The 26,791-nt window shown below is 62.3% G+C and overlaps 1 protein-coding gene across 2 annotated transcripts; it reads right to left on the reverse strand.

Annotated features, from left to right (window-relative positions):
- On the reverse strand, positions 1–26,296 carry SREBF1 (sterol regulatory element binding transcription factor 1). 2 transcript variants are annotated; one of them, XM_039492755.1, is made up of 19 exons: positions 25,935–26,296; positions 12,450–12,875; positions 11,563–11,726; positions 11,316–11,456; positions 10,220–10,438; positions 9,675–9,789; positions 9,023–9,222; positions 8,112–8,313; positions 7,287–7,456; positions 6,401–6,662; positions 5,826–5,992; positions 5,310–5,478; positions 4,688–4,796; positions 4,236–4,345; positions 3,744–3,876; positions 3,254–3,416; positions 2,299–2,484; positions 1,997–2,108; positions 1–1,328 (listed from the first exon to the last, which is right to left on the reverse strand). In XM_039492755.1, the coding sequence occupies exons 1-19, from the start codon at positions 26,038–26,040 to the stop codon at positions 1,105–1,107; spliced, it is 3,378 nt and encodes a 1,125-aa protein (XP_039348689.1). In that variant the 5' UTR covers positions 26,041–26,296; the 3' UTR covers positions 1–1,104. The 2 variants fall into 2 exon arrangements, with proteins under 2 accessions (XP_039348689.1, XP_039348688.1); XM_039492754.1 differs by having other exon boundaries at positions 11,563–11,729.
- Between the last annotated feature and the right edge of the window lie 495 nt (positions 26,297–26,791).

Consider the following 26,791-nt stretch of genomic DNA (forward strand, 5'->3'; position numbering starts at 1 on the left):
TATAAATAAGCAGCTTTAATTGTCTGTACAAAACTCTCCAACTATGAAAATAACCTTTAAAAAGGAAACGCAGGCGAAGGGGCCAGGGCAGGGGGCAACGCTGTGAGCCCTGGGAGATGCCCCCCCCAACCCCTCAGCACTGCCCTCTTCCCTTTCCCTGAAGCCCCCCCAGTTGATGCCCAGCACCAGCACTGTGCACGACCGGGATAGGCACTGCCAGCGGCTGAGGAAGGGAGGCAGAGGCCTTCCACTGGGGAACTCTAGGGTGGGCGCTGGGGCAGCAGCCTAGAACGCTTTGCCTGGAGGCGAGGGAGAAGGGCTGGAGCAAGGGACCAATACGGTAATACTGAGAAGGTGCCACTAGAGGTCCCCAGTGCCCACTCCCAGCATAGCAGGGAGGGAGAGCTGGGGCAGGGCAGGGAGCAGGGTGGGGGGCTGTGCTGGAGGGTGAGGGCAGGAGAGCAGCTGGGAGTCCAGGCCCTAGCACAGGGGAGGGGTGGGAGGCTCTTTGGGTGCCTACGGACCGGGCCTGGCTGTGTCTCCCAGGGCCAGTGCTCAGTCGCCCGCACAAAGCCTGGGCCACAGGGCCTCTGGCACCCCACACATGCTGGGGGCATTCTTCTAGCCAGGGCCAGGCTGGACCCCTTCCATCTGTGGGTGCAGGGGGCCAGTTCTCAGCAATCACCCCCGGCCAGCAACCCCCCACCCACCAGCCCCAGCCTCTACACTTAGCCCCCTCAGAGCACCCGCCCTTTCCTCCCGCCATGACAGCATCTCTGCTCCCAGGGCAGCCCCCCACCACCAGTGTCACCACTTGGCAGCCAGCACCCCCCTGAGGTAGGGAAGTGTATTACACCCATGGGGAAACTGAGGCACACGTGGGTGATTTGCCCAGGGTCAGAGAAGAGAGTCAGGAATAGAACCCAGGAGTCCTGGCTCCCAGCCCCTCCCAGCAGTAATGACTAACATTCCCGCCAATTAAGCAAGGAGACACATTGGCCACGACACAGCACAGCAGCCCTGATGGAGCAGTTCTTACTGGATCAGTCCCATTAGAGCGGTGGCCTCCCCACCCCCATGGTCCATGGCTTTCTGGCCACGGCGCTATCCGGTGGTGACCGTGGTGCCACTGCCCAGTTTGATGATCATCTGCTGGCAGTCATGGAGCGTCCGTTTGTCACCCAGCTTCTCCAGGGTGCGGGCGGCCTCGGCCAGCATGCCCACGCGCTGGCCTGGAGCAGAGAGGAAGCTGGGCGGGAGGTAGCAGCAAGCCAGCAGCAGGGCCTCGGCATGCTCCCGCGGCGTAGGGTGGCTCTCTGGCTCGCTGGCTGCAAGAGCAAACACAGGGCCCTGCTGGTTCAGCGCTAGCTGCCAGCACGGACAGAGGGGCCCCAGGGGAGGGACAGGGCCGTGCAGGGGAAGGCCCAGGCCATGATCACGCGCCCGTTGCACAGAGGGGGATGTGCAAAGATGGATGGGGGGATTGGTCCTGCCCCTTGTCCCCAGGGTGCCAACAACTGCTCCAGCGCTAGCCCTGCCAGCCACACACTGGGGATCTTGCTGATCCCTACACCCCGGACTGGCCTGGGGCTGGCCCCCCGCAGTCCTATACCAAGCAGGCTGCAGAGGTAGGCTGAACTGAGTCCATCTGCTGCCACAGGCAGGGTGGGTTGGTGCCATGCCACTCGGGCACGCAGTCCTCAGCCCAGCCCACCCATGCCCTAAGCTGGTGGGACTTCTCCATGTGATGAGCTGCTGGGTCTCAGCCCCTCTCATAAGGGGCGGCCATACAGCCCCACAGCTGGCACCGGTTGGCAGTCCCAGGACAGACAGGGCCATGGAGGCTGCATCCTCCTCCCAGCCCAAGGGCAGGGCTGGGCACATGCCCCAGTCCCTGCTAGCCCAGAGGAGCCCCCCGAGATTGGGGGGCAGAAGGCAATGGGCTCCCTTCCCCCTGCTGCTCCCATACCACCTGGGCCACAGGCTCCCTCTTCACCTTCTTTGCTGCTCTGAGCCCCTCTCCTGCGCAGGCTGCGGTCCAGCAGCTGGTGGGTCCTGGTGGGGCTGGCTCTGGCCATCAGCCGGGCAGTGGCTTCGTGCAGGAACACCTGGGGAGCAGCCCACATAGACAGTCAGCCTCCGGGCAGCCCGGCGCCAGCCCAGCCCCCAGGGAGGGTCTGCACCCAGGGACTTTGACCCCATCCCCTGGCACTGTGCCAGCCATGGGGGAAGCATGTGCTCAGCAGACAAAGCAATCAAAGAGCTGACCCCCCCAAGCCCCTCCCCTGCGAGGCTCACCCGGCGCATGGCTGGCCGGAAGGTCTGGGCCAGGCGCCGCAGGCTGCTCAGGTCCTGCTGGAAGCCCCGCAGCTCCAGGGCTGAGGCCTGGTAGACGCAGCTCAGCTGCTGGCTGACATTCATCTGCTGCTGCCACAGGTTGGTGCGGGTCACGAGGAGCAGATCGCACAGGAGGAGCTGAACCGCCTGGGGGGAGAGAGGGGCACCAGTGAGGGGGAGGGGCAGCCAGACGCTGGGCGCGGGGGGAGACAGACTGTGTGACACAGACGCCACCCAGGGCTGCGCCCACAGAGACACTGCAGAGAGCAAGCGCGGCCCAGGGAGATTGGGCCTGACCCTGCCCTACCCTCCCACCGCAGGGCCATGGAACTGGTTGGCCCATCTGAGTCCCATCTTTCCAAGTCCCTTGGTGGCTACGGTGATGCCCCATTGACAGGCGATGGCCGGTGCGAGGGAATTATGGCTTGGGGGCGTCTCCCCGGGGTCTGCCAGGGCCGGTGCTTGGTGCTGGACAGTAGCCCTCTGCAGTACCCAGCGGGGGCACGGCCGCCTTGGCGCCTTGCTGCAGGCTGATGCTCGGTGCTGGAAGAAGCCCCATCTGGGCTGCACTGCAGGGGCATTGCACACCTGTTCTCACACATGCAATGCAACTACAATGCACCACAGCTGCGGCCACTGTGCTGCGCCCCCCCGGATGGTCCTTTCCTGCAGAGGCGTGCGTCTGGTGCGCCGGGCCCCGGGGACAGCTAGATGCGTGGCCCGAGAGAGCCAGATGGTTCCACTGCATACGGCTCCATACCCTGCTTCCTGGAGCCCTGCGTGCTTCGCCCCAGAGGTGGCTGCCTTTCAGTGGATGTGGTGCATGCTAGGGGAGAGTCCAGTTACATAGCTGAGAACAGTCAGTGATCACACACAGCTGCTCACCCACCCCCATGCCGAGGCCACAGGGACTCACCTTGTCAAGGGTGCCAGTGGCGGGCAAGCTGAGCCCCAGGCTGTCCCGCAGGTAGCCACTGGCTTTCTCGCACTGGCCCAAGCTGGCCTGGCTGCTGTCCTGCTTCCCCAGCAGGGCCCGCACGGCCTTGAAGGAGTGCAGCGCGGCTCTGGGCAGGGGCTTCCTACACGAGCAGAGGGGGAGAGGGTCATCTCGGGGCCCCCGGCTGGGGTCTCCCAGCACTGAGGGGTGGGCTGGGATAACCGACCCCTGTTCAATCCTGCCCCATCTCTTGGCCTCACCCCCAAAGCTGGCTCCCTGAGATGCAATGGGCACCCCCTTTTGGAGATCATGTGACCGCACAGCTGATCACATGACACTGACACTCCCCCACCCTGAGATCCCTGGTGCATTTCTCTTGCAGAGCTCAGCTGTCCCAAGGGGACGCTGTTCCCATCGCAGCGATGCACCTCCCGCCCCGCTCCCCCTCCCGATCCCTGCAGACACTTACTCTGACACCTGCAGGGCCCTCGGCATGGTCTCCACCAGCGGATATAGCCGTTCAGCCGCCTCGTCATCCCCCTGCAGCCAGTGAATCGCCACGGTGACGATGGACGCCCACCACTTGGCAACAGGGTCGCTGCCTGCGAGTGGGGGACACGGGACCGATGGCATCAGCCAGCCTATCATGGTGAGCAACAGACACTCGCCTGCCCTGGCCGACCCCCTCCTACCCCTGCAGATGCCTTGCCCTGCCCAGCACCCCCCACACCAATCCCATACCCACTTGCCCCACCTTGGATCTCCAGCCGGTAACTTTCACGCTCCCCGGGGTCACTGTGCCCACCTCGGCCTGCACACCCTGGGTGCCGTGTGCTCCAGGAAGTTTCCCATGCAGAGCCCCAGCCGCAGCTTTAGCCCTGTCTCTCAGCGCCAGGCCACATGCCAGGCTCCGGGCCCCCCTCCCCTGCCCTCTGTCTGCACCCGTCAGCGATGGCCTCACCTGTGCCAGCCACCATGCCGGCGCTGATGGAGAGGGTGCAGCTGGGGGTGCCAGCGGTGTCTGAGCATCCGTTGAGCAGCTGTAAGTACTCCAGGGCATCGGAGAACTCCCTGGGGCCAAGGGGGAGAGGAGCCGTTACGGACGGGTGCCAGGAGAACGAACCATCCTGGGTCCCCACTCCCTCCCCAGGAATTAGAGGGGCTGCGGGGAGCAGCTGGGCTCCGGGTGATATGGGGTGGCACTGGCTCACCCCAGCAGGGCCGAGGTGCTCAGGGCCCTGCTGGTGGCACAGAGCCATTGGTGGGAGGGATCACCAGGCATGACCCTCAGGTGGATGCTTGGGCCACATCCCTGCAGCACGGGGACTGAGTGATCGCCGGCAGGGTGCTGCAGGCTGGGAGGAAGCCAGAAGCTGGGTGCATCCCTGCCCGGGCCCCACGGTTGGTACTTACCCTTCCCCGTGGGCCACTGGCAGGCTGGGCTCCGGCATGGCTACACAGCACAGGGCCTTCTCCAGCAGGTGCTCACGGAACAGCTGGGTCACCTGAGCCAGGGGGTCCACTGGGCCCCATGGGAAACGCCAAGAGAGGCCTGTTAGTTGGGTGGCAGGGGGGGATTAGGCCCTATCACCTCCCCGTGCCTGGAGCATCCTGGCTGGGGGGAGGGGCACTGGAGCCCAAACACTGCATCTCCAGACCCCAGAGCCCTTGCCAGGCACAGGGGGTCTAGGCACCACAATGTTAATAAAGGCAAGGGCAGGCTGGAGCCTGGCAGGGCGCCCAGCATCCCTATTGCCAAGGGCAGGGCAGGCAAGGCTCACTTTAGGTCGTGTGACAGAGGCCCATTTTTCTGGAGACAAAGGCCACAGTGTCTAAACCTCAGGCGTGAGGGGCATCGGCAGAGCCGCAGGTGAACCCAGGGCAGCTGTGGGTCAGGAGTGAGGGGCATCGGCAGAGCTGAGTATGGGGAGTGCGGGCACAGCCCCTGTCTGCCTCCCACCGGGGCAGTGCCCACCCCCAGTCTGGTGCCCCACAGAGACGGAGCTGGGCAGTGGGACGCGGGGTGGGGGGGTACCTGGGTTGCCGGTGGAGCTGTAGATACTGTCCCTCGGGGTGCCCTTCAGAGACCAGTCGCCATCGACGAAGAAGCGGTGGCCCACAGGGTGGCAGAGCCACTGCATGGCCGGGGGCACAGTGCCGCTGTGCGACAGGGACACCTGCCGGGCGCTGCACAGGAAGGGGCGCTGCCAGGGCAGAGACACGGGTCAGCCCCTCTGGGGCAGCCAGGCAGGATGGTGCTATCTGGGCAGAGAGCCATGGCCAGAGCTGGCAGCCAGCTCCAGGGGCAGGTCTGAGGCAGCAGGAAGGTAGGGAGAGGCGATATCAAGCTACATGGGCCCAGTGCAGTGGATAGGTTCCAGGCAGTGGGTACCAGTGGTGCTGGGGTGCCAGGCTAGATGGCTTCCCATAGCATCCCCGATGGGAGGAGCCCAGCGGGTGGGCCCGGGGTTGGTGTCTGCAATCTGGGAGGGCGGGGCATGGAGGAACCCCGCCTCCCTTGAGCCAAGCCCCACCCCCGAGCCATCCTCACCGCCAGGAAGTGGACGCGCCGGTGAAGGCTGGTCTTCACACGAAGCGCCACGGCCACGTAGATCTCAGCAAGCGTCGCCACAGAGACGGTGTCGCCGGCGCACTCGGCCAGGTTGACGGCGCTCAGCGCCATGTTGATGCCGGAGAGATGGCCCCCAACGTGCTTCCCTGTGGGCGAGGGGATGTGGGACATCAGCCTGGCCCGGGGGGTGCTCCTGCCTTGCCAGGCCCCCCACACTCAGTCCTGTCGGGGGGCATGGCCCCCGAGGGCTCCTGGCTCCCCACAGGGCTCAGGTCACCCGCGGCGCGAGCGGGAGGAAGGGGGGTAGCAGCTGGACACCTGGCGCCTCTCCCCCCTGCATGGCACGGGCTGGAATAGTGGGGAGGGCGCGGTAGGGGGGAGTTGTGGGTCAGGGCTGACGGGGACAGGCACAGCTGAGTGAGAGGCTGGCACGGAACCCGCTCAGGGATGGGGCAACCACATATCCAGCCCCAGTCTCCCCATGGGGGACCCAATCCCTCTGGCCCAACCCCCAGTTAATCACAGCCCCAGCAAGGCCCTCAGATGCCCCCTACCTGTCATGTGCAGCTGGTGCAACTTGTGGTAGACCAGAGCGGCATCGCGGGCGCTCTTGCGCACGTCAGCCTTCAGCTCGCTGTCTCGCCGGAAGCCGCCCGCCCGCCCGGCCAGCCAGCGCCCCACCCAGAGGCGCTGCAGCAGGTGGCGGATGAGGTTCCACATGAGGCTGCAGGTCAGGTCGAAGTTGGAGGTGGGGAGTGGGCGGCCCAAGGCCTTCAGGGCCGTCCACAGGTGCTGGGAGGCCTGAGCAAAGTCCCCCTGCCAACGCAGAGAGGATGCAGGGTGTTAACGCGCGGCCTGCGGGGTGGGGAATCCCCCGACTGAGTATCAGGCCTCTGCCAGGGCAGAGCTTTTTCTGGGAAGTTGGGAGCAGGGCATGGCAAGCGGGCAGGGCCAGGGAAGGGCCGTGCCAGGTGGGCAGAGAGGGGCGGGGCTTTTCCTGGCAGGAATTGGGGGTGGGGCCATGCCAGGTGGGCGGAGAGGGGCGGGGCTTTTCCTGGCAGGAATTGGGGGTGGGGCCGTGCCAGGCGGGCCGGAAGGGGCGGGGCTTTTCCTGGCAGGAATTGGGGGTGGGGCCGTGCCAGGCGGGCAGAGAGGGGCAGGGCTTTTCCTGGCAGGAATTGGGGGTGGGGCCGTGCCAGGCGGGCAGAGAGGGGCGGGGCTTTTCCTGGCAGGAATTGGGGGTGGGGCCGTGCCAGGCGGGCAGGAAGGGGCAGGGTTTTGGCTGTTAGGAGCAGCTGAGCACCCAGTGAGTAGGAAGGAGAAATCAGACCAGGGCCAACGTGGGGTGGATGCACAAGGCTCCGGGCTGGGACCTGCCCTGGGGCAATGGGAGCCTGGAGCCCCCTTCCCAGGGCACAGCCAGCCAGCGCTGCTCCTTACCCGGGCCAGGTCCAGGTCTGCCTGCTTGCGGTGCCTCCAGAAGAGGACGGACGGCTCCGAGTGGGGGCGGGTCACAGGCTCACCGTAGATGAACAGCCGGACGAAGGCTCCCAGCACGACCAGCACGTTGAGCAGCCAGAAGATCAGGGTGGGCCAGCCTGAGGCCTCGTCTGGGCACAGGGGGCAGAGAGGGATGGGGGGGCCGGCGTTAGCAGCACATCACAGCTACCTCCAGCCCCATCAACAGCCCGGAGTGCCCCCCACTCTACGGACTGCATCACCCAGCAGGGGTGTCACAGCCCACTGGGCCACGTGGGGACGCACCCCAAACGCAGGGCCCCCCGCCAGCACTGGCTGCTCCTCCCAGCACCCTGGACACATGACTGCACCCAGCCCCCTCTACCCCCAGGCCTGGCCCCGATCGCCCCAGCCACACAGCCCCCTGCTCCCCTCCGGCCTGGCCCCCATCGCCACAGCCACCCAGCCCCCTGCTCCCCTCCGGCCTGGCCCCCATCGCCACAGCCACCCAGCCCCCTGCTCCCTTCCGGCCTGGCCCCCATCGCCACAGCCACCCAGCCCCCTGCTCCCCTCCGGCCTGGACCTGACTGACCCAGCCACCCAGCCCCCTGCTCCCCTCCGGCCTGGCCCCCATCGCCCCAGCCACCCAGCCCCCTACTCCCCTCCGGCCTGGCCCCCATCGCCACAGCCACCCAGCCCCTATACCCACAGGCCTGGCCCTCATCGCCACAGCCACCTGGCCTGGGGGTTCTGGCCCTGGTTGCCACTCTCTAGCACGCCTGGCTCCGTGCTGCTCCCAGCACTTACCTACGGAATCCGGCTGGCCCATTATGCTCCTGCCAGGGCCAGGAGAGGCCCCACTCTCTGGGGTGCCCTCGGGGCTGGTGCCCCGCAGCAGGGAGGCCAGGGGGTTGAAGGAGAGGCAGAGGAAGACGAAGGCGCAGAGAGCCATGCGCGAGCGATCCAGCATACCCAGGCTGCCGGTGGACAGCTGCTGCTCCTTCTTCCCCTGAAAGCCAAGCACAGAGGTGGGCGTGAGTCCTTGCTACAGGCGGTGGGTCTGCTCCGGCTGAGCTGGAGGGACGGTACCCACGGAGCGCGCCAGGGCGTTCTCAGTGGTGGCAGATGACAGAACAGGGAGCAATGGTCTCAAGCTGCAGTGGGGGAGGTCTAGGTCGGATATTAGGAAACACTATTTCACTAGGAGGGTGGTGAAGCACTGGAATGGGTTACCTAGGGAGGTGGTGGACTCTCCTTCCCTAGAAGTTTTTAAGGCCCAGCTTGACGAAGCCCTGGCTGGGATGATTTAGTTGGGGATTGGTCCTGCTTTGAGCAGAGGGTTTGACTAGATACCTCCTGAGGTCCCTTCCAACCCTGAGATTCTATGATTCTATGGTTCTAAGGTGAAAGGCACCAGCTATGACTGGGGGGCTGGGAGCCAGTCAGCGCTGCACAGATCCGTCACCCCCTCACCCAGGGCAAACCAAGCTGGGCCTGCCCCAAACGCCCTGGCACCCGAGAGGAGCCTGCACGTCTGCCGGCTGGGTAACGGGCCAGGCCCAGGGACCGTCTCTAAGCAGTGTGGCTAGGGCTCGCCCCGGGTCAGGTGTTTGACCCGACCGTCCCTAGCTCCGCATGGGCACCCGCCAGCCCCTGGCTCCAGGCGGGGTCCCGTCAGAGCTGTCGCCTGCCCAGCCCAGCACCCCCGGTCACGGGACCTTGGTCTCCTCGAACAGCGGGCTGTCGGGCTCCGAATCGCTGCTGCTGCTGCCGCTGCTCAGCAAGAGGGAGCTGCTGTGGGAGGGGGAGCCCACATCCGAGGGCGGAGGCGTCAGCATGTCCATCATCTCTGGCTTGATCTCCTCCATGGGCACGTCCGTCTTCCCGCCGCATGTGGCCACCAGGTCCTTCAGGGACTCTGAAAGCAGAGGGGGCATGAGGAGAGGCTGCCGCTTACAGCTCCCCCCAGGCAGCTGAGCCAGCCCCGTGTCTTTGGAGAGCCTGTGTCACCCTGCAATGGGCTGGGGCATTCATCGCCCTGGGCTGGGCAGTGCCCCACAGCATCCACCCCATTGCCCCTCTGCCTGGCCCGCCCCACAGCACTCCCCACTGCCCCTCTTCCCTACTGTGCCACCACACATCATCCCCCCCTGCCTAGCCCTCATGCAGTCCCACCTCCCCTCTCCATTCTGCTGCTGCCCCCCAATCCCAACCCACAGCCCCCACGACACCTCACATCTGCTACTGTAGTCCTGGGCCTCTGCTGCGGCCAGGCTGAGACCACCAAACTCACTTCACTGGTGGCATAACCTGGGTTCAACTCCCAACCCCACCCCTGCCCTCCAGCTGGGAGAGTCACCCCGCACTCACTGTTCTGCTGGGCGGCCATCTTGAGGGCCAGGTTCTCCTGCTTCAGCTTCTGGTTGCTCTGCCGCAAGAAGCGGATGGAGTCGATGGCCTTCCTCAGAATGGCCGACTTGTTCATCTGCCCGAGAGAGGGACATGGGTGCTCAGGCACAGCTGCCCCCCACCGCCGGACGCAGCCAACCCCGAGGAGAAGGTCTAGAGTGGCCCCTGGCAATGCTGCCCTCTCCCCACCCCCGTGCCGACCGCTGTCAGGTGCTGTCCCTGCGGAGGAGCAACCGGGCGGCAGAGCTCAACCCACTGGCCATGCCTGTGTCACGGTGGCAACAGGATGCGACATGGCCGCCAGACCCAGGCAGCACAGGGACGGGCAGGAGCCCCGTCAGCCCCCGCCCCACCGTACCCCCAGCCAGCTCTGCCGATGCCCCTCATTCCCAGCCTGCAGCACCTCCCAGCACCCAGCAGCTGGAGGGAGGGGGGAACCACAGCGCTTGCGTCTTGGGACAGACACCCCCACCCTGCCGCGACAGGCCCCACCACTGCCCGGGTACCTTGGCCTCCGAGCCCACCACCAGGTCCTTGAGCTCCATGATCCTGTCGTTGATGGAGGAGCGGTAGCGCTTCTCGATGGCGTTGTGCGCTGTGCGCTTCTCGCCTTTGTTCTGCACCAGGACTGGCTTCCCGCTGGCCGCCAGCCGGTTAATGGGCAGCTTGTCGGCATCCACCATCAGCGGCACCGTGGCCAGGATGGTGCCTCCGCTCACCAGGGTCTGCGAGAGAGCAGGGCGTTGGGGCCAGCTGGAGTATGCCCACCCTCCCACGGTGCAGGGAGGAAAGAGCCCCTCCGCCTACCCCGGGCAGCTCCCCCCGCACAGCTCTGCCAGGACGCCTCGCTCCTGACACAGCAGCCCCCGGCCCGGTTGTTCCAGCCCTGGGCTCCATCCTCCCCCCCCACCCCTGCTCCTGCCCCCAATCCCAACCCACAGCCCCCTCCTGACATTCCCACCCGTGAACCGCTCTGGGGATGACATTCGACCGTGCCAAGTTCCATTTTAGTTTTGAGATGTGGAGCTTGCTGAGACCCACCAAACTCGTCCCCTTTGAGCCAGGACCCGAGCTCTGCTCTCTAGCTGCAATTGGCCGATGCCTTGACCCCGCTCCCAGATATTATCTATGGCTTTAACTGGCTGAGCCCCTGCTGGTCTCCAGGGAAGGTCCCCACCTCTGGCAGGGGTCTGCAGATGGCAGGGGGGACGTGCCATGAGCCATGCCCCACAACAGAGCCGCTGAGGGGCTGGCAGTCCCAGGCCCGGGCTGCCGCACCAAGAAAGGATATGGAGGAAGGGAAGGTAAAAAATATATATATATGGAGATATACCTATCTCACAGAGCTGGAAGGGACCCTGAAAGGTCATTGAGTCCAGCCCCCTGCCTTCACTAGCAGGACCAAATACTGATTTTGCCCCAGATCCCTAAGTGGCCCCCTCAGGGATTGAACTCACAACCCTGGGTTTAACAAGCCAATGCTCAAACCACTGAGCTATCCCTCCCCCTTGCTTGAGGCCAAGCAGCAGATCCAGCCTGGTGGTGGAGACGTGGGCTTGTGGGGGAGACACACACACAGGAACCCCCGAGGGTTTCACCTACCGGGACCTGCAGCGGCGCAGACTGGACGGCCGCCGTGGTGGCCAGTGACGTGTGGCTGGAGGTCTTTGCCCCAGAGACATCAGTCTTCACAGCTGTCAGGAACAGGGACTCGGCCTTGATGAAGTGGGGCTGCAGCAGGACCTGTAGGGTGGGCAGAGGGTTAGCGCGGGAGCTCCACACCCCCAGCTCGGGGGGCAGGAGTGCCTGGATCTCCTGCTGCCTGTCCACGCTCCTGGCCCCAGCTTACCGGGACTTGCTGGATCTGGGAGGAGACAGCTTGGGAGGTGGTGGCCGTGGCCAGCAGCTGCTGGGGCGAGATGTTCTGGACGTGAGCCTGAAGGGTGACGGGCTGCATCTGTGGAGAGGAGTGAGGGAGGCTGGCCGGGGACTGGGCAGCCCCTCCGGGCTGCACTGCTGAGGGTGAAAAGGAGAGCGAGTTAGACGCAGCGTGGAGCCTGCTCCTCACACTCCAGGGGCCCTGCCCACCCACGAGCCTGCATCAGCCAGGCAGACCAAGGGCCCAGCTCATCTACTGTCCTCACTCGGGATGCTCCAGAGACTGTCAATCACCCATCACGCCCCACACTCTGCCAGGGGACCAGCCAGAGTTGATCACACCCTTGAAATCAGCCCACGCCTCCCACCCATTTTGCCCTTTCCCCATTAAACAGACCCCCCCATGGGGATATCCCCCTCAGGGCCTCATTACTGGTGCTCAGCTTGCACTCTTCCCGCTGGCTGCCCCGGCAGCAGCAGAGGTGACAATATTATAGGTCCTATATAAACACTGTCTCCCACTTCTTTTTTTTCCAAAACAAAAAACCCCCACTGTTCAGTGAGATTTGGTTTTTAAATTCATGTTTTTAAAGACCCAAAAGAATATTCCCACCCAGGGTAGAAAAAAACTGAGGCCAAAAGATTAGGTCTAAATTACTTGACAGAATGCCTTTAAATGAACCCCTAACAGTATTAGCTATGGGGGACATTGCATCATCTACAGGAGCTGATCCCACTCCAGTGCTGCCCCATAGACTACAGCCCTTTCAGGGCCAGTTCGGAGTCCCACAGGAGACAGGGGAGCTCAGCGGGACCCAGCCCCATCTCAAGGGGCCCTGCCCCCATCCCGAGCCTCACCGGTGAAGCCGTGCTGACCCTGGTAGCCCAGCAAGGGTTGTGGGGTGAACTGGCCTTGGGAAGCCGGGACGAAGCTCTGGGCTGTCATCACCCCCTGCTGTGGCTGGGGCAGAGGCCGGGGCTGGCTGGCAGACACTGCCATCGGCTCCTCCTTGATGTCCGACGCAGGTGACACCGCCAGGCCTGGCCCGGCCCTCAGCTGGGGCTGCGGTGAGAAGCTCTGCAGCGGCGGAGGCACCTGGTACATGCTCACAGGAGTGGAGGGGGGCGCCTGGCTGGGCCCCAGGTAGCCGTCGAGAGAGCCGGGTGTGGACGGCAGCCCCACAGGCGTGCTGGCCTCTGGCATCGGGGTGGCAGGTGCGCCGAACGGAGTGTCAAACAAGCCCGGGAACTCATTGTCCTGGGTGTTGATCAGCTGGAGCATGTCTGGAAAACACCCCAAGCCAGCCCAGCCGTGAGAGGGATCCCACGTACCACAGAGATCTACGTCCCCCTGAATACAGAGCTTGCTGTCTGGCAGGGAGGGGGATCCACACACCCTGCGGGGTGAGGGCTGCCCCCATTGCAACCAGACCCAGCTCGGTTATTACACTGCCAGCAGGGTAGAGGCTGGTGCTGGATAAAACAGAACCCGGAGGCCCTGTATCCCCAGCCAGGCCAGCTCCCCCATGCTGCCCCACCAGCTGAGCCTCAGGGCTGGCACAGCACCCTGGGCCTCGCCGCTGAATCTGGTGTTTGACTAGTGGGCACCTTTAGAAACGGGGCTGAACCCCCCACACTCATCTCAGCTGCGGCGGGGGGGGGAGAGCGGGGAGGCAGGACCGAACCAACAACTGGGGCCAAAGGCTGAGTCTTACTGTGTACACTCAGCGTTCCCGTTTGCACCTTCCTCTGGCTATTGCACGTACCAGCAGGGACATGCCCACCCTCCCGCCCAGACCATGTCGTGCTGCCAGCAGGGCAAGCAGGTTGCTCCGTGATAGGCAGAGCAGGGCACGCTGGGACACGCAGCCCCCGGGGGTCACCTCTCCGTATTCAGTGGCTGCAGGCTGCCTTTGGCTTCCGGTACCTTTGCTTTAAAGCTCCCTCCATCCCGGCCTGTCTCACGGGGTCCCAGCCGCCAGCGCTCAGTGACGGCGTGCGGGGGAGAAGGCAGGGCTCCTCAAGCACCTCCTACTGGGTGGCTGCAGGGCCAGCTGCCAAAGTCCCCATCATCAGCTGCCCCCAGGGAGGGGTTTCCGAGGGGGTAGAACGGCAGCCCGGCAGGCTGGACTGAAAGCCTTCAGCCCCGCTGGGCTCTGCCCAGCCCACCCGAGCTCTGTACAAACCACCCACGCACAGCGCGCCAGCCTAGGGGAGTCGGGTACCGTCCTTGGCATGTGTCAGCGGTGGGTGTGATAACCGCATCTGCCAGCAGGAGGAGCCTGAAGACCAGCCGCCAAGGGGAGACTCTTAGGGATCCAGGCAAGAAGTGGGAGACGCAGGGAGGAGACACCCCTCCTCTTACGGCTGCCCCAAGCCCGGCCGGACCCCAGCGGGCCCGATCCTGCAGCCCTTCCTCACGCGGGCTGCTGCCCTGGCTTCACAGGGGGCTACTCACACGAGCAAGGGGGCTGGGCCCGGATTCTACCCCATCCAGCCCGCGGGGGCAACTGACAGGGGACCCTTAGGCTGAATGGCAAGAAAACAATGAACAGAAGGAGGGAGACGTCCTGGGCTGCTGACAAGCCCCCTGCGCGGGCTGGAGCAGAGGCTGCAGGGCCCCGTCCTGTGCCGGCTGTACATGGGGCAGGGTTATTATTGTTTTCCGTATTGCGGTAGCACAGAGGGTCAATAAAGACCCATTGGCTTAGGGGCGATACGTACTCGCGACGAGAGCCAGAGCCCTGCTGCCCAGCCCCACAACAACGGGAAGGGGAAAAGCAGGATTATTGTCCTGGCCCCGTTGTACGGAGGGGAAACCAAGGCGCAGAGCAAGTCCGTGACTAGCCCAAGGAGTCTACAGCAAAGCAGGGAACGGAACCTGGGTCTCTCGTGTCCCAGCCCAGCAGCCATCACCCTCCCTCTCCCTGTGGATCGATGCTTCCCGCTACTTACAGCCCCGTCTGGGCTTTGCTTCAGGCTTCCAGAGGCTTTTTTTGACCAACTGTACTAAAAAACCCAACCTCCGCCCCACTCCTTTCCCCCTCCACATGGCTGCTCAGTGCCCCTGTCGTGGACTTCTCTGGTGTAAATTCAGCTGTGATCCAATGTCCCAATGACACCAACACTGGAGCAAAGCACCTGGGGGCCAGGCCCAAACTGCAGACAGAGCTGGGGAGCTGCAGGCAGTTGGAGCGGAGAATCTGGGTCTGAGCCATGTCAATCCTGTACCCCCAGAAAGGAAACAGCCCAGGCACGGCACAGAGGAGATGTCTCCAGTCAGCTGGACCCATCCCATTAGGTATTGCTGTCTCCTGCAGGCTGCCCCAGTTCTCCCTGCACCATGGAGCCTAGCGTCCGGGTTTCTGCAGGGGGAGTGCAGGGCAGGGACCAAGATCGGGGCCCACGGCATGAGCTCGTGACTTGCAGTGTGAGAGGACCTGCAACCCTCCTGTCTATACCGCCCTGAGGCTGCTCAAGCTAAGGAGGGGACAGGGCCCCCAGCCGGGTAAACACAGCCCTCGGTGATCACGCTCACTTGCCGTGGCAGTGTTTCCCATGGGCCAACATCTCAGTTTGGGGGGGGGGGGGGGGGAGGGGATGGCTACTCCATCACCACGCCCAGCGATCAGGTGAGAAAGGGCCAGAATCCACAGGGATGCTACTCTAGCCTCTGGCAGGTGTGCAGGAAACGCACGCTCTGAACATCCAGGGTCAACCTGCGTTCAAGAGCTACAGTCTTCCACCAGATCCTGGGAGCTGCCCTTCCCTCCTCACCTAGACAAGGCTGCCACACGGGCCTGGGGCTGCAGGAGGCAGAGTCTAAGCTGCTGCTTGAAACCAGATGTGCAGGCATCACTGACGCCAGCAGGGAAAGGAGAAAGCTGCAGCCAGCCAGGCCACGCGGGGTCTCTTGTGGCATCTGTTCACCTTGGACGACTCCACTCCCACGCAGCAGTAGCTGCTGGGTTTTTTTCACTGCATTTTACAAGTGCGGCACGGGGAGATGGCCCCTGGTCACACGCTGAGCCAGTGGCCTCTCTTGAGCGGAACCCAGCCTTCCGATGGCCACGGCTTTGCTGCAATTAGCGCCGGCCACTAATAACACTGTGCACTGCCCTGGTGCCTCCTCTGCCGGCTCTTACCAAACTGATCCTTCCAGCTCAGCCACCAGGTAGGTCGATATCACTGCCCTCACCATGTGCCTGGGGAAACTGAGGCACGGAGTGGTTGGTCTCTGAGGCGAAGTCTCCAAAGCTGACTAGGAGAGTTAGATTCACAGCCCCGCTCATTGGATGGGGAGTCCTGATTCTAACTCTCCTAGTCAGCTTCGAAAATCTCAGCCTACATTTTCAGCACTGAGTTTGGGAGCTCGGCCTGGGCCGCGTGGGGCCTGATTTTCAGAGCTGCTGAGCACCTCTAACCCTGCTTGAAGTGCTGTGGTTGTTCAGCACCTGGGAAAACCAGGCCCCAGGGGTCCTAAGCTGGGCTCCCAAAATTGGAGACACCCAGAACCAGGCTGAAAATGTTTGCCTAAGTTCATGCACCATGTCAGCAAAAGCCAGAAGTCCTGGGTCCCAGGCCCCTGCTCCGACCCATCCCGCCGCCTGAGAACACTGCTCACATCTCCCTGCCACACAAAAAGGCCACAGGTGCAATCAGGGCAGATTTGTAACACTCGGGCAGAGCCTAGCACCGCTTGGGTAACTCCTGTCCCTGCTGTGATCACACCTGTACGGTGCTGGGCAGAGCCTCAGCGCAGGTAACAAACGGCTGCACTCTGGGTCTGTATATCTGCACAGAGCAGCATTATACAATTATAACACAATACAGAGCACGCACCGCTAGGAAGCACGTTGTAGGGGTTATGGACTATCTGAGATCACATAGTGTGATTAGATACTTATAACGCAATCTCACACACACACACACACACACACACACACGGACGGTCTATTTCCGATGTGGCCTTCACCATGGTTTCGTGGCAGAATTCAGAGGTCTTGCATGGCGCATTTCCAGGTGGTCACCGAAGAACTGGCAGGTAACAGCCCCCCACTCCACTCTTCCACAAACACATTTATTCCGCTTTATAGGGATGCTGTAAATGTCCTTTTCCAAACGGAGCAAGAAGGGAGAGCTCAGGAAGCAAGTGGAGGGCAGTGGGGACATGGATTGGGGGCTGCTAGAAGGAAAGTGAAAGACTCAGGCAAAATACCAAAGCCTGCAGCCCAGGGAAGTCCCTGAGCGAGTGGATCCCGCAGGAGACAGGCTGTCACCCGTTATAGGTGAGTAGTTCCCCGCCTCTCCCACCACTCGCTCACCCCACGCTCCCCAGACTCAGCCGCCTGCAGAATCGTGCAATCCTCCCTCCCTCCCCTCAATGCAGCTTTCAAAGGGACGGGGCCAGGCACTGCTCTGACTCCACTCCAGTGGCACCGGAGTTCCGCCGGGACGGCTGGGCTCAGCAAGTGCTGCAGGCCAACAATGGGTTGCACCCCACAGAAGCGGGTGCCCAGCTCTCTGGTCGGGCAGCATTCAATGGAACCAAGCAGGAGAGATTTCAGCCTCCCCCTGCACCGCAAACAGAGGTGACCCTCGCCTGCTGGGGGGAGGGGGGGACACTCGCCCACATGTCCCACCTCAGTCTCCCCACAAGACAGGTGCACATCTGGCGGGGGGGGAAGCAGACTGCACATCTGGAAGCCCATATGCACCGAACAAGCAGTATGTGCGCAGGGGGGGGAGATACCTTCGAACGTGCACTCCATCCCAGCCGTGGCCCAGGGACAGGCCAGGTGCCCACGGGGCCCACAAGCCCAGATCAGCCCGGCCAGCCAGAGGGAGAAGGGTGGCAGAGTCTGGGCAGTGAAGCCGTGTGTGGTTATTTCAAACCCGGGTGCCTCCCGCCCGCCCTGTCCCGCCTCCCCAGCCGTCGGGGAAGGAGTGCGGGTGGAATTGTGAATCACGGCTCTTGCATGAGGTGATCCCTCTCCGCCAATCAGCGCCCGCCTGCCCGGCCTCGCTATCCGGCCCTGCCAACCGCCCCCAGACAGCCTGGGCCTCCCCGCGCAGCCTCCAAGGTGAATGGCGCTGGGTTACTCCAGGCCGTTTGCCTTAACCCCGGCGCTGCCAGCCAGGGTTACTCTCGGTCATGCACAGTTAACCCCTTGGGAGCCAGGCGCTTTTGAAGGACGCTGCCCTGCAGTGCCTTGTTTCTCTCCTTCCACCTGACACAGCTGCACCCCCACCCCCCTTAGCGAGGGAGGATCCCAGGCTCAGGGATCAGACAGTGGGCAGAGCGGACGGCAGGCGCTGCCCACTCGGAACAAAGGCATTTGGCCCTGTGCCTTTCAAGCCAATGACAATCATCAGGGGTAGAGCTGGGTGCCGCATCTCCATGCGAGGCAAGGGGACATGTGGCCCCATCCGTTTGCCAGCCAGGCTCCAAGCAGACCCCCCCCTCCCATGCCACACTGGCCAAACGGGGAGCCCAACTGAGCCCGGGAAACGCAGCATAGCTGGAGCCCAGCGGTGCGGCCGGGGGACTGGCATAAAAACAGCAGAGACAAGTCACGCAGTGAGAGTCTAAAAACCTGGGGCCAGCCCCCGGCGCTGGCCGGGCCGACAACGGGGCGGGTTTTGGGGGGACTAGCACAAATCCATTTGAAAACAGGGCAGGTGAACCAGTTCCTCCATCCCCACCCTGCCAAGCTGCAGAATCCAGGGCCTGCCTCTCAGCCCTGCTCACCCTGGTGCCAGCGTGCACAGCCCTCTGGGCTGCTGGCACCAGTGGCAATGCGACAGCTCTGCGCCCTGAGCTCCAAGGCAGCAGGGCAGATTGCTGGACCCTCCAGAGCCAAGGCCCTCCGCTATCTGTGCCCAAGATGGTCCCATCTGGCCTTGGAAACAAGTCGAGGATCTATTCTGGAGCCAGCCCCTGGCCCCCAGACTCCCTAGTGGCCTGCTTGAGGAACGGGCAACCATGCACAAGTCTGTACAGCGCCTAGCGCCGGGGGGCACGGGCACTGCAATAACACAGATAATGAATAACAAAAACGCGGCCGTGTAACCTCTCTGTCCCCATCCACCCCTCCCACTTCTACCATCAGCACCTTTCACACCAGGACCACGCAGCAGGGACACCATGAGCGCCCACCAATTCCAGCCCCCCTAGGACGAATAAACCCACTGGAGTGAAAGCAAACTCGAGCTGCCCCCTCCCCTGGAACTGGCGCTGCCCTGGTGCTTGGAGACTCCAGAGCTCCTCTCTGAAGTCTAGCGGCATCTAGAGACCTGTGACTGCCTGGGAGTGCAGGAGGACCACTCAGCAGACACGGAAGGGGTGAACTAGCTCGCAGAGTCCCAGGCCAGGGCCCGTGGAGCTCTTGCTGGGAGTCTGCAGCCCAATGGGCTGGCCTGTCACATGGGGCCGGCCCCTTCTGCTCAGACCCAGCTGCTGAACAGCATTAGAAGCACGTGCAATGGTATCCCACGCTTCCCTGATGTGCTTGTCCAAGTCAGCAATCACTGCTGTAGCCATAGGGATGTCATGGGGGGTCATGCATGAGGGGTGGCTAAGAGATGGTGCATGGGAACGGAGGGGCCACGAGACAGTCCTTCCATTAAGGTGCGATCCGCGCTACAGAAGAATTGGAGGATCCCTGGATGGGAGCCACATGCCGGGGCCTGAGCAGGATTGTTTAGCAAGCCGGGACTTGGAGCTGATCAGGAGCAAAGGACGCAGCTTCTCCCATGGAGCCCCAGTGCCACACCCTGCAAACTCCCAGGTCTGCAACTTGGGAGAAAGCTGCAGCCTCTCGATTTAAGTGGCTTCACGAGGGTTCCACACAGCCCTCTGCTCCAGATGTGAGGCGGTGACCTAGGGTGACCCAGCTGTCCTAGGGTGACCAGACCTCCCATTTTGGCCAGGACAGTCCCTTTTTTAAGCCCTGTCCCGGCCGTCCTGACTTTTTTGGCAAAAGAGGGAATTTGTCCCGTTCGTTGGCTCCCGCTGACTGATCAGGTTGGCAGCAGCAAACAGGACAAATGCTCACTTCTGTCAAAAAAGTGGGGTGTGGTGTGGGGGGCGAGTGTGATCAGTGACAGCCTCAAGCAGGGGGCCTGCAGGGTTCGAGTGACCAGTGACAGTCTGGGGGGTGCTCCTTGGGGGAGCAGCTGGGGCCAGCCCATCGGGGGGGGGAGGGGACTGGGGCCAGCCCCACGCAGTGACCCGTTTTCACTTCTGGAAATATGGTCACCTGAAGCTTCTTGCTGTCAGTGGGCACCATATGCCGCCAGGGCACGTCTGCCTGGGCAGGAGAGCCTAGGTCACCCCAGCTGGGTGTGTTTGTGTGTGTGTGGGGGGAATGGCTAACTCCACAACAGAGAAATTCTTTATTGTTGCATCACAGCAAGGAACACACAATCCAGAGGATGCCGATACCGAATACGTCAACCCAACGGCCCCACGGAGGAACCAGATGCCATAGGGAATGACGCTGGCCCAAAGGGACAAGGCCATGCGCTGTTAGAGGGTCAGAGAAAACTCGCTTGTGCTGCGGGGTTCCCTCGTACTCGGATAGCTCTGGCCCGTTTCTGGTCAGCTCCCTGGCCTGAGCCACCCATCTCCGACCACCTGTGCGCTCCCGGAATAGTCGGCTCATGCCCCCTCCTCTTTCAACGGGGACCCAGGACCCAGGAGAAATACAGCAAGACTCCCCTGAAGATACCCACAATGCCTCATTTCTGCCCACCAAATACCACCCTGCTCTGTCCAGGATCCCCGGCGGAGCCCCAGGGCGGGAGCTCACTGCTGTGCTGTGAGGATGAGGGGTAAAGGGCGTGGGTGGCAAAATAGCCTAGTTCAGACACCTTAGCTCTTCCCCACCCTTTTATCCTCATTCTCCCTTGTCTTTCGTCCCCCCCCTTGGGAACGTGTGTCATCCCAACCAGCCGCGGAATGGGAGCATGTGAAATGGGATAGTCTTCTGCTGCCAAAGCTCAAGCTATTTATTACTAGGAATGGCATTCTCCCTAGCATCGCCAAAATGCAGCCACCTCTGGAGCACAACACGGCAGCTACTAACCGCGCACAGCAACACTGGAACAGCCATTTAGGACAGGGAGTAAGAGACATGGCAGCTAACTAAAAACAGAAGAGGGGAGGAATTTAACAGACAGAATGCAACTGACCTACTGGAGATCTGGCCCATAGCATGGGACGAAAAGCAAGCCACTGACATCTGCATCAAAACTGAAGCCCGGCCAGGAATTTAGCCACACTGTGCTCCTGGAGATAACAGCAACAGCTGTGCAGCATTTCCGAAACAGGGCGAGCCCTTTGCTCTGGGATAAAGTCCACATTTGAATTGCAGTTGACCGGAAGTTACCTTCTGATTTCCCCGGGCAGCAGGAGGGCACGTTTGCTTTTCAGACTGTTGTCAATCTCTCGTCTAAAACAGCTCTGGGCATCGTGCCCACCTTGGGGAATGCCGGGATGTCAGTTTGACAGAAGGGGAGAGTGAGTCTTGCTCCACCAGTCATACCCCCAGGGCAAAGAGCAAATGCAGCCACCTGCAAGGCTCACAGGTGCCAGGCTGGGGTTCACTGTCTCTGCGCCAGCTCCCAATTCTTCTCTGTGTCGGAAGAGGCTGCTGATGCACCCATCCTTCCCCTGGGAGCGAGGTTACTGCCTGGCACTCAGCAGTGATTTCCACAGATGCCAAGTGTCCGTGTCTCCTATGGACATTAAGTGGAGCCCCGGGGGCCCAGCACCTTTGAAAATCAGGCCCCGAGTGCTTTTCCTTGTGCAGCTCTCAAGGGGGGTTGCAAAGGGGAGTGGGAGTGACTAGCCCACAATCACACAGCGAGGCAGCGGCAGTAAAGCTGGGCTCCTCACCCCACAATGCAACGCTGCTCAAGTCCTTGCAAAGGTCAGCCTGCTCCTCTACCGTTCTGTCCCCAAGTCCTGCCGTGGGGTTGCTGGCAAGAGCCCTTGCCTGCTCCAGCTTCCCCAGCTCACATCAGGGGCTCTCCACACCCTCAGCAGGGCTCCCTCTAACTCCAGTGGGGCCTATTTGCTGGTACCATACCCAGCCCACGGCTGCAGCAGCCAACCCATCAGGATTACTCATTGCTTGGAGGAACCACACAGGCCATCTCAGAGCAAGCCAAGCTGGCAGGTGAGCGCAGCTCCTATCGGCATCGGCAGAAACAATCTGTCCCCATCTCTGAGTGGCTCTGCTGGAGCTTGGGGAGAACCCCCGAGGCGGGCTGGCTGGTGAGGAGACGCACAGAGGCGACTGGCATCGCCGCCTACAATGCTGCAGGATGGTGATGTCAGATGTGCTGCCAGCAGCTTCCACGGGGCAGGGAGGGGCAGAAAGAAATGACAGTCTTAAGGGACCGAGGCAGGGGGTGTGCACAGCAGGGGGCTCTCCTAAGGAAGATGCCGGAGCGGATCATGGGAGAAGGGATCCTCATGAGAGCTGCCCAGGCAGGACGGGTGGCCTCTCGGCAGGGTTCACTGTATTTATGAATGCCACCCGAGCGACATGTCTCGGCCCTAGTCAGCCTGCTAGCTCCATGGGCGGGGGCTGCTTTTCACTGCATGTCCATGCAGTGCCCAGAACAACAGGGCCCCTTGAATGCACAAAATCAGTGGGGTCAGGCTTGTGCTGGGCATACATGACTCACACGTGAGCTAATACAAAAATGCTCGTTTCATACGAGCACAGGGCCTCGGGGGGCGGGGGAGGGGGGAGCGATAAGGGACCCAATGAGCAGCCCCTGCCTTTCCCCCAGCTCTCACAGTGATTGGAGGAGGGTGGAATCTTCTGATGTTTGCAATGTTGGAGGTTACCTGCCTTACATCAACGGGAGTAGGAGCAGGGCCCCAGGGGTGACCTATTCACAGTGCTCAGGGAACCCACTCAAGCACCTCTTTCAAAAAAGGTCAGCGCAGCGAACCCTGAGCCAGAGCCCTCATTGACTCAGCGAGTGGGTCAGGGTCTGCCCAGGTCAGCAGCTTGCAGGATCAGGGCCATATTGAAAGTACACCTGCTCCACCTTTAGCAGAGGGGCACATGCCCCAAACCTCTGGCTATACGGCAGGGAATGGGGGAGCAGCAGGTCCTTTGAGTGGTTAACAAAGGCAGGTTTTACTGTCTAATAGAATGCAATTAACTGGAGGTGGGTTTGGACCACGAACGCCAGATTCAAAGCTCCCTCTGCTCTGGCTCTCAGCTCCATAGCTTGGGCCCCATGGGTGTGCAATACATAGACCATATAACATAACTGCCTTTTACTAATCTTCTGCTCAAGGACAGTCAATGTAAAAAGCCAGCATGATTGCATCATTAAGCTGTGAAATTAACCCCCCAGAAGGGATGATGGTAGGAGTTAATATTGCCAGTGCAAACTTAAAACTTTGCCACATTAGCCACACACACCCCCACGGTCTTTCCCATGTTAAATGTAACCCTTAATGTATTGCTCTTTGTTATTCCTTCAGAGAATATAAACTACCAGCCAGGCAACATGGCAGGAGAAGGCTTAGCTCTGGGCAATCCTCCACTTGAGTGACCGATCGCACAGACTTCAGATTGCATTTAATTGTCACTTTTCCATCCATTTTAAAGCCCAGAAGCAGGGGCGGCTCTAGGCACCAGCAAAACAAGCTGGTGCCTAGGGCGGCAAAATCTAGGGGGCGTCCCCTGCGGCCGGGGGGGGCGGCAGGCTGGGCCGGCGGAGCTGCCGCAGTCATGCCTGCGGGGGTCCACCGGAGCCCCGGGACGACCGGACCTGCCGCAGGCATGACTGCGGAGGGGGCGCTCGTCCCGCGGCTCGGCTGGACCGACCCCAGGCCAGAATGCGGCAGCACAAGCGGTGCCCCCGGACCCGCGAAACGTCCGCAGCCGCGGGAGGTCCAGCCGAGCCGCGCGAACAGCGGTCCCTCTGCAGTCATGCCCGCGGGAGGTCCGCTGCTCCCGCGGCTCCGGGGCGCCTCCCGCGCATGACTGCTTGGGGCGGCCAAAAACGTAGAGCCGCCCCTGCCCAGAAGGATCGTTGTGATCATCTAGCCTGACCTCCGGCACAACGCAGGCCGGACAATTCCACGCAGAGATTCTTGCATCAAGCCCATTAAGCTTGTGGTTGAATTAGAGCGAGTCTTTTGGAAAGACATCCACTCTGGAGATAAAAGGTGTAGCCCTAGCCCCATTGAAATCGATGGAAAAACTCCAACAGAAGGAGAATTTCACCGACAGATGCCAAATAACAGAGAGGCAACCACTTCCCTTGGCCAATGGTCAGTTACCCTCATTGTTAATCACGTGGCCCTTAACTCCACTTTGGATTAGTCCAGTGGCTTCCAGCCATTGATCTCCTCCTGCCTTTGACTGCTTGATTAAAGTGCCCTCTTGGCAGGTTATTTTCCAGTTTGTTTGCTTTTAATTTGTGGAGGCAGAAAAAGAAATCGCCTTCCACCACTTACAAACTCAGCTGACAAGTCCAACAGCCGCATGCATGCCTTTCTCCACAGCTAGCTGCCCTAAGCACCTCACAAGCTCCAGTGGCTTTGCCACAGGTGCCCTTCTGAGACACAAAATGCACCCTCTGACTAGCTAGACATGCAGCACCCGCTGGAACTGAATCAGGGGCTTCAGATCACTCACAAAACCAGAATGTGACGACACTCCTGGACTGACGGACGTCGGAAAGGACGGGTTGAGCGTGCAGAACCACACGAATGTCATCTCTGTTACACCAAGCTCACTTAGAGTCTGATCCAAAGTCACCGGAAAGCCTCCCATTGACCCGACTGGGCTTTGGATCCAGCCCTTACACCCACCCACGATTACTTTGGGGGTTCTCCCCCCCCGAAATGTGCCCCCTCATCCCCACTGTCCCTGAATGCAAAAAAGGGCATGTGATAAAATCTAATCCAGGCACTGTCCAGGCCTGGAGAGCCGCAGCTCACGAGGCAAACATTCCAGCGAGTGCCTAGCACGATGGGACCCGTTCCTGGGCTCTCCCGAAATAAACAAGACCCATAGGAACACAGGCTCTGACGGAGACCCGTGGGCAGCCCGAACCACAGCAGTGGCTCCTAAGGTTTCCCTACAGCCCGGAAAAAAGACCAGGAGTCCTTGTGGCACCTTAGAGACTAACAAATTTATTTGAGCATCAGCTTTTGTGGGCTACAGCCTTTCGCGGGACCCACCAGGGCTCGCAAAGGATTGCCGGGCGAACCGGTGACGCTGCATTTCCAACCCACTGCACCACGCTCCGCCAGGCACCTTTATCCTGCCCAAAGCCTCTCGGGCAAAGGGGCCAGTGACCGAATCACCCACCAGGGTTCCCCACGGCCAGGGGAAGACGCCGGTTTGGAGGGGCTGCCCATTGCACTGTGCCCCTGTTCTCCAGCGGCCCTGGGGGGCTCTCTGGGCAGCCCGCGGGCACCGTGCAGAGCAGGCAGCGGGTGCATCACGCACGCAGAGGGGCTCAGGAGCAGGGCTGCTGCCCGCCTATGGATGCCCGGCCCGGGGGCACGGGCCACCCCTCGGACCACGCCCCCCCGCCGCCTGCAGGCCGCCCGCGCGCTCGCGGCTGAACTCTCCTCGGCAAGAGGGAAATGACCGCGAGTAACCCGCCCGCTGACGTCAGCGCCCCCGGGAGCAAAGGGGCGGGGCTCGGGGCCACAGCTCAGCGCAGCAGCGGGCGCGGAGCCAGAGCGGAGCAGAGCGTCCCCACCCCAGCGGCCGGCCTGGGTTTATTATTAGCGGCCCTGGCTTCCGAGCCCCCCGAGCGTGCACCCCACTTGCAGCCGGCAGACCGGGGAGCGGGGGTGGGCAGGGGACAGCAGCAGGCTCCGGAAAGCCAAATCGATCGGGGGGTAACGACCTGGGGAGCCCCCAGCGTGATCGGAAATCACAGACCCCCCCACCCCCACCCATGCACCGAGCCCCCCACCCATGCACCGAGGGAGAAGAGAGCCCCCGAAAGGCGGTGCCAGCCTGCGGATCGCTGCCCCTCTCGCATACCCACGTGTGCGACGTCAGCGGCTTCATCCCGGAGCTTAGAAACACGGGGGGGAACCCTCCCACCCCCACCACGCTGAAGGGTGAAAAGCACTGAAATAAAGCGCAGCCCCCTCTGCCTAAGCCAGGCGTCTGGGTTCACAGGCGCCTTCAGCCCCCCACATCCCCACCCCCTGCTCCTCCCTGTCCCCAGACCCTGGGGTCAGGACCCAGCTGTCCATTGCCCCAGGCGCTGCCCACCCCCCCAGCCATGCCCGCTCCTCGGCCCCAGCTCTGCCCCGCGTGCCCGGCCGCTACCCACCATCGATGTCGCTCAGCAGGGCTGTGGTGATCTCGCTGGATTCCTGGAGCGTCAGGGAAGGGTCCAGGCTGTCCAGGGAAGTGTCATCAAAGCCGAGGCTGGTCATTGTCGGCTCTGCGGGGTAGTGTCCCCCCCCGGCTGGGGGGGTCACTTTGGCGGGTGCTGCTGGGCTCTGGGGGCTTCCCCCCCTTTTTTTTCCCTGCTAACAAATCCTCCCCCCGGAGAAGCCCATGGAAACACGCCACTCAGCAGCAAACAGGAGCAGCCCAACTTATGGGCAGCAGCCGTAGCCTGCCCGCGGCCCCCACCTCCATGGCTAGGGCTGGGGAGGGGGAAAAAAAGTTGCTCAATTGAACTGTGCTCAAACCTGCTACTGGAGAGGGTAGGGAGGGGCGGGGCTCCAGCTTTTGGCTCCGCCTCCCCTGCCTGATTGACAGCCACCGCCTTTTAGGGCAAGCGCACCCTTCCCCCTCCCCCTGGGCTGAACCGAGTTGCGGACCAGAGCGGGAGCCTGCAGCGCCGGGGAGCAGTTGCGAGAGGGGAGCAGGCGCGGAGGTGCCCCCGGAGGGAGCGGCCCATTGCAGCGGCGGGATTGGGTTTGGATTTTGGATGCAACGGGCAGGGCTGCTGGGCTGCTGGCGGGGGGCGTGCAGGGCTTTCGCGTAAGGCCCCGCCGTGTGCACTGGAGACCGGGCGTGTGTCCCGCAGCAGGGCGAGCTGCAGCACTTCTCGAGCCTCCGCTTCCAGATGCACCGAGCAGCGTACGCTGGGTGACAAGCGGGGTCCCCTCGCTTGGCTCGTCCGGGGGAGTTGCAGTGGGAGCGGGGCGCAGGACCCAGCACGCCTGGGATTTCATG

This window comes from Mauremys reevesii, linkage group 10, assembly GCF_016161935.1.
Source record: "Mauremys reevesii isolate NIE-2019 linkage group 10, ASM1616193v1, whole genome shotgun sequence".
Classification (NCBI taxonomy): Eukaryota; Metazoa; Chordata; order Testudines; family Geoemydidae; genus Mauremys; species Mauremys reevesii.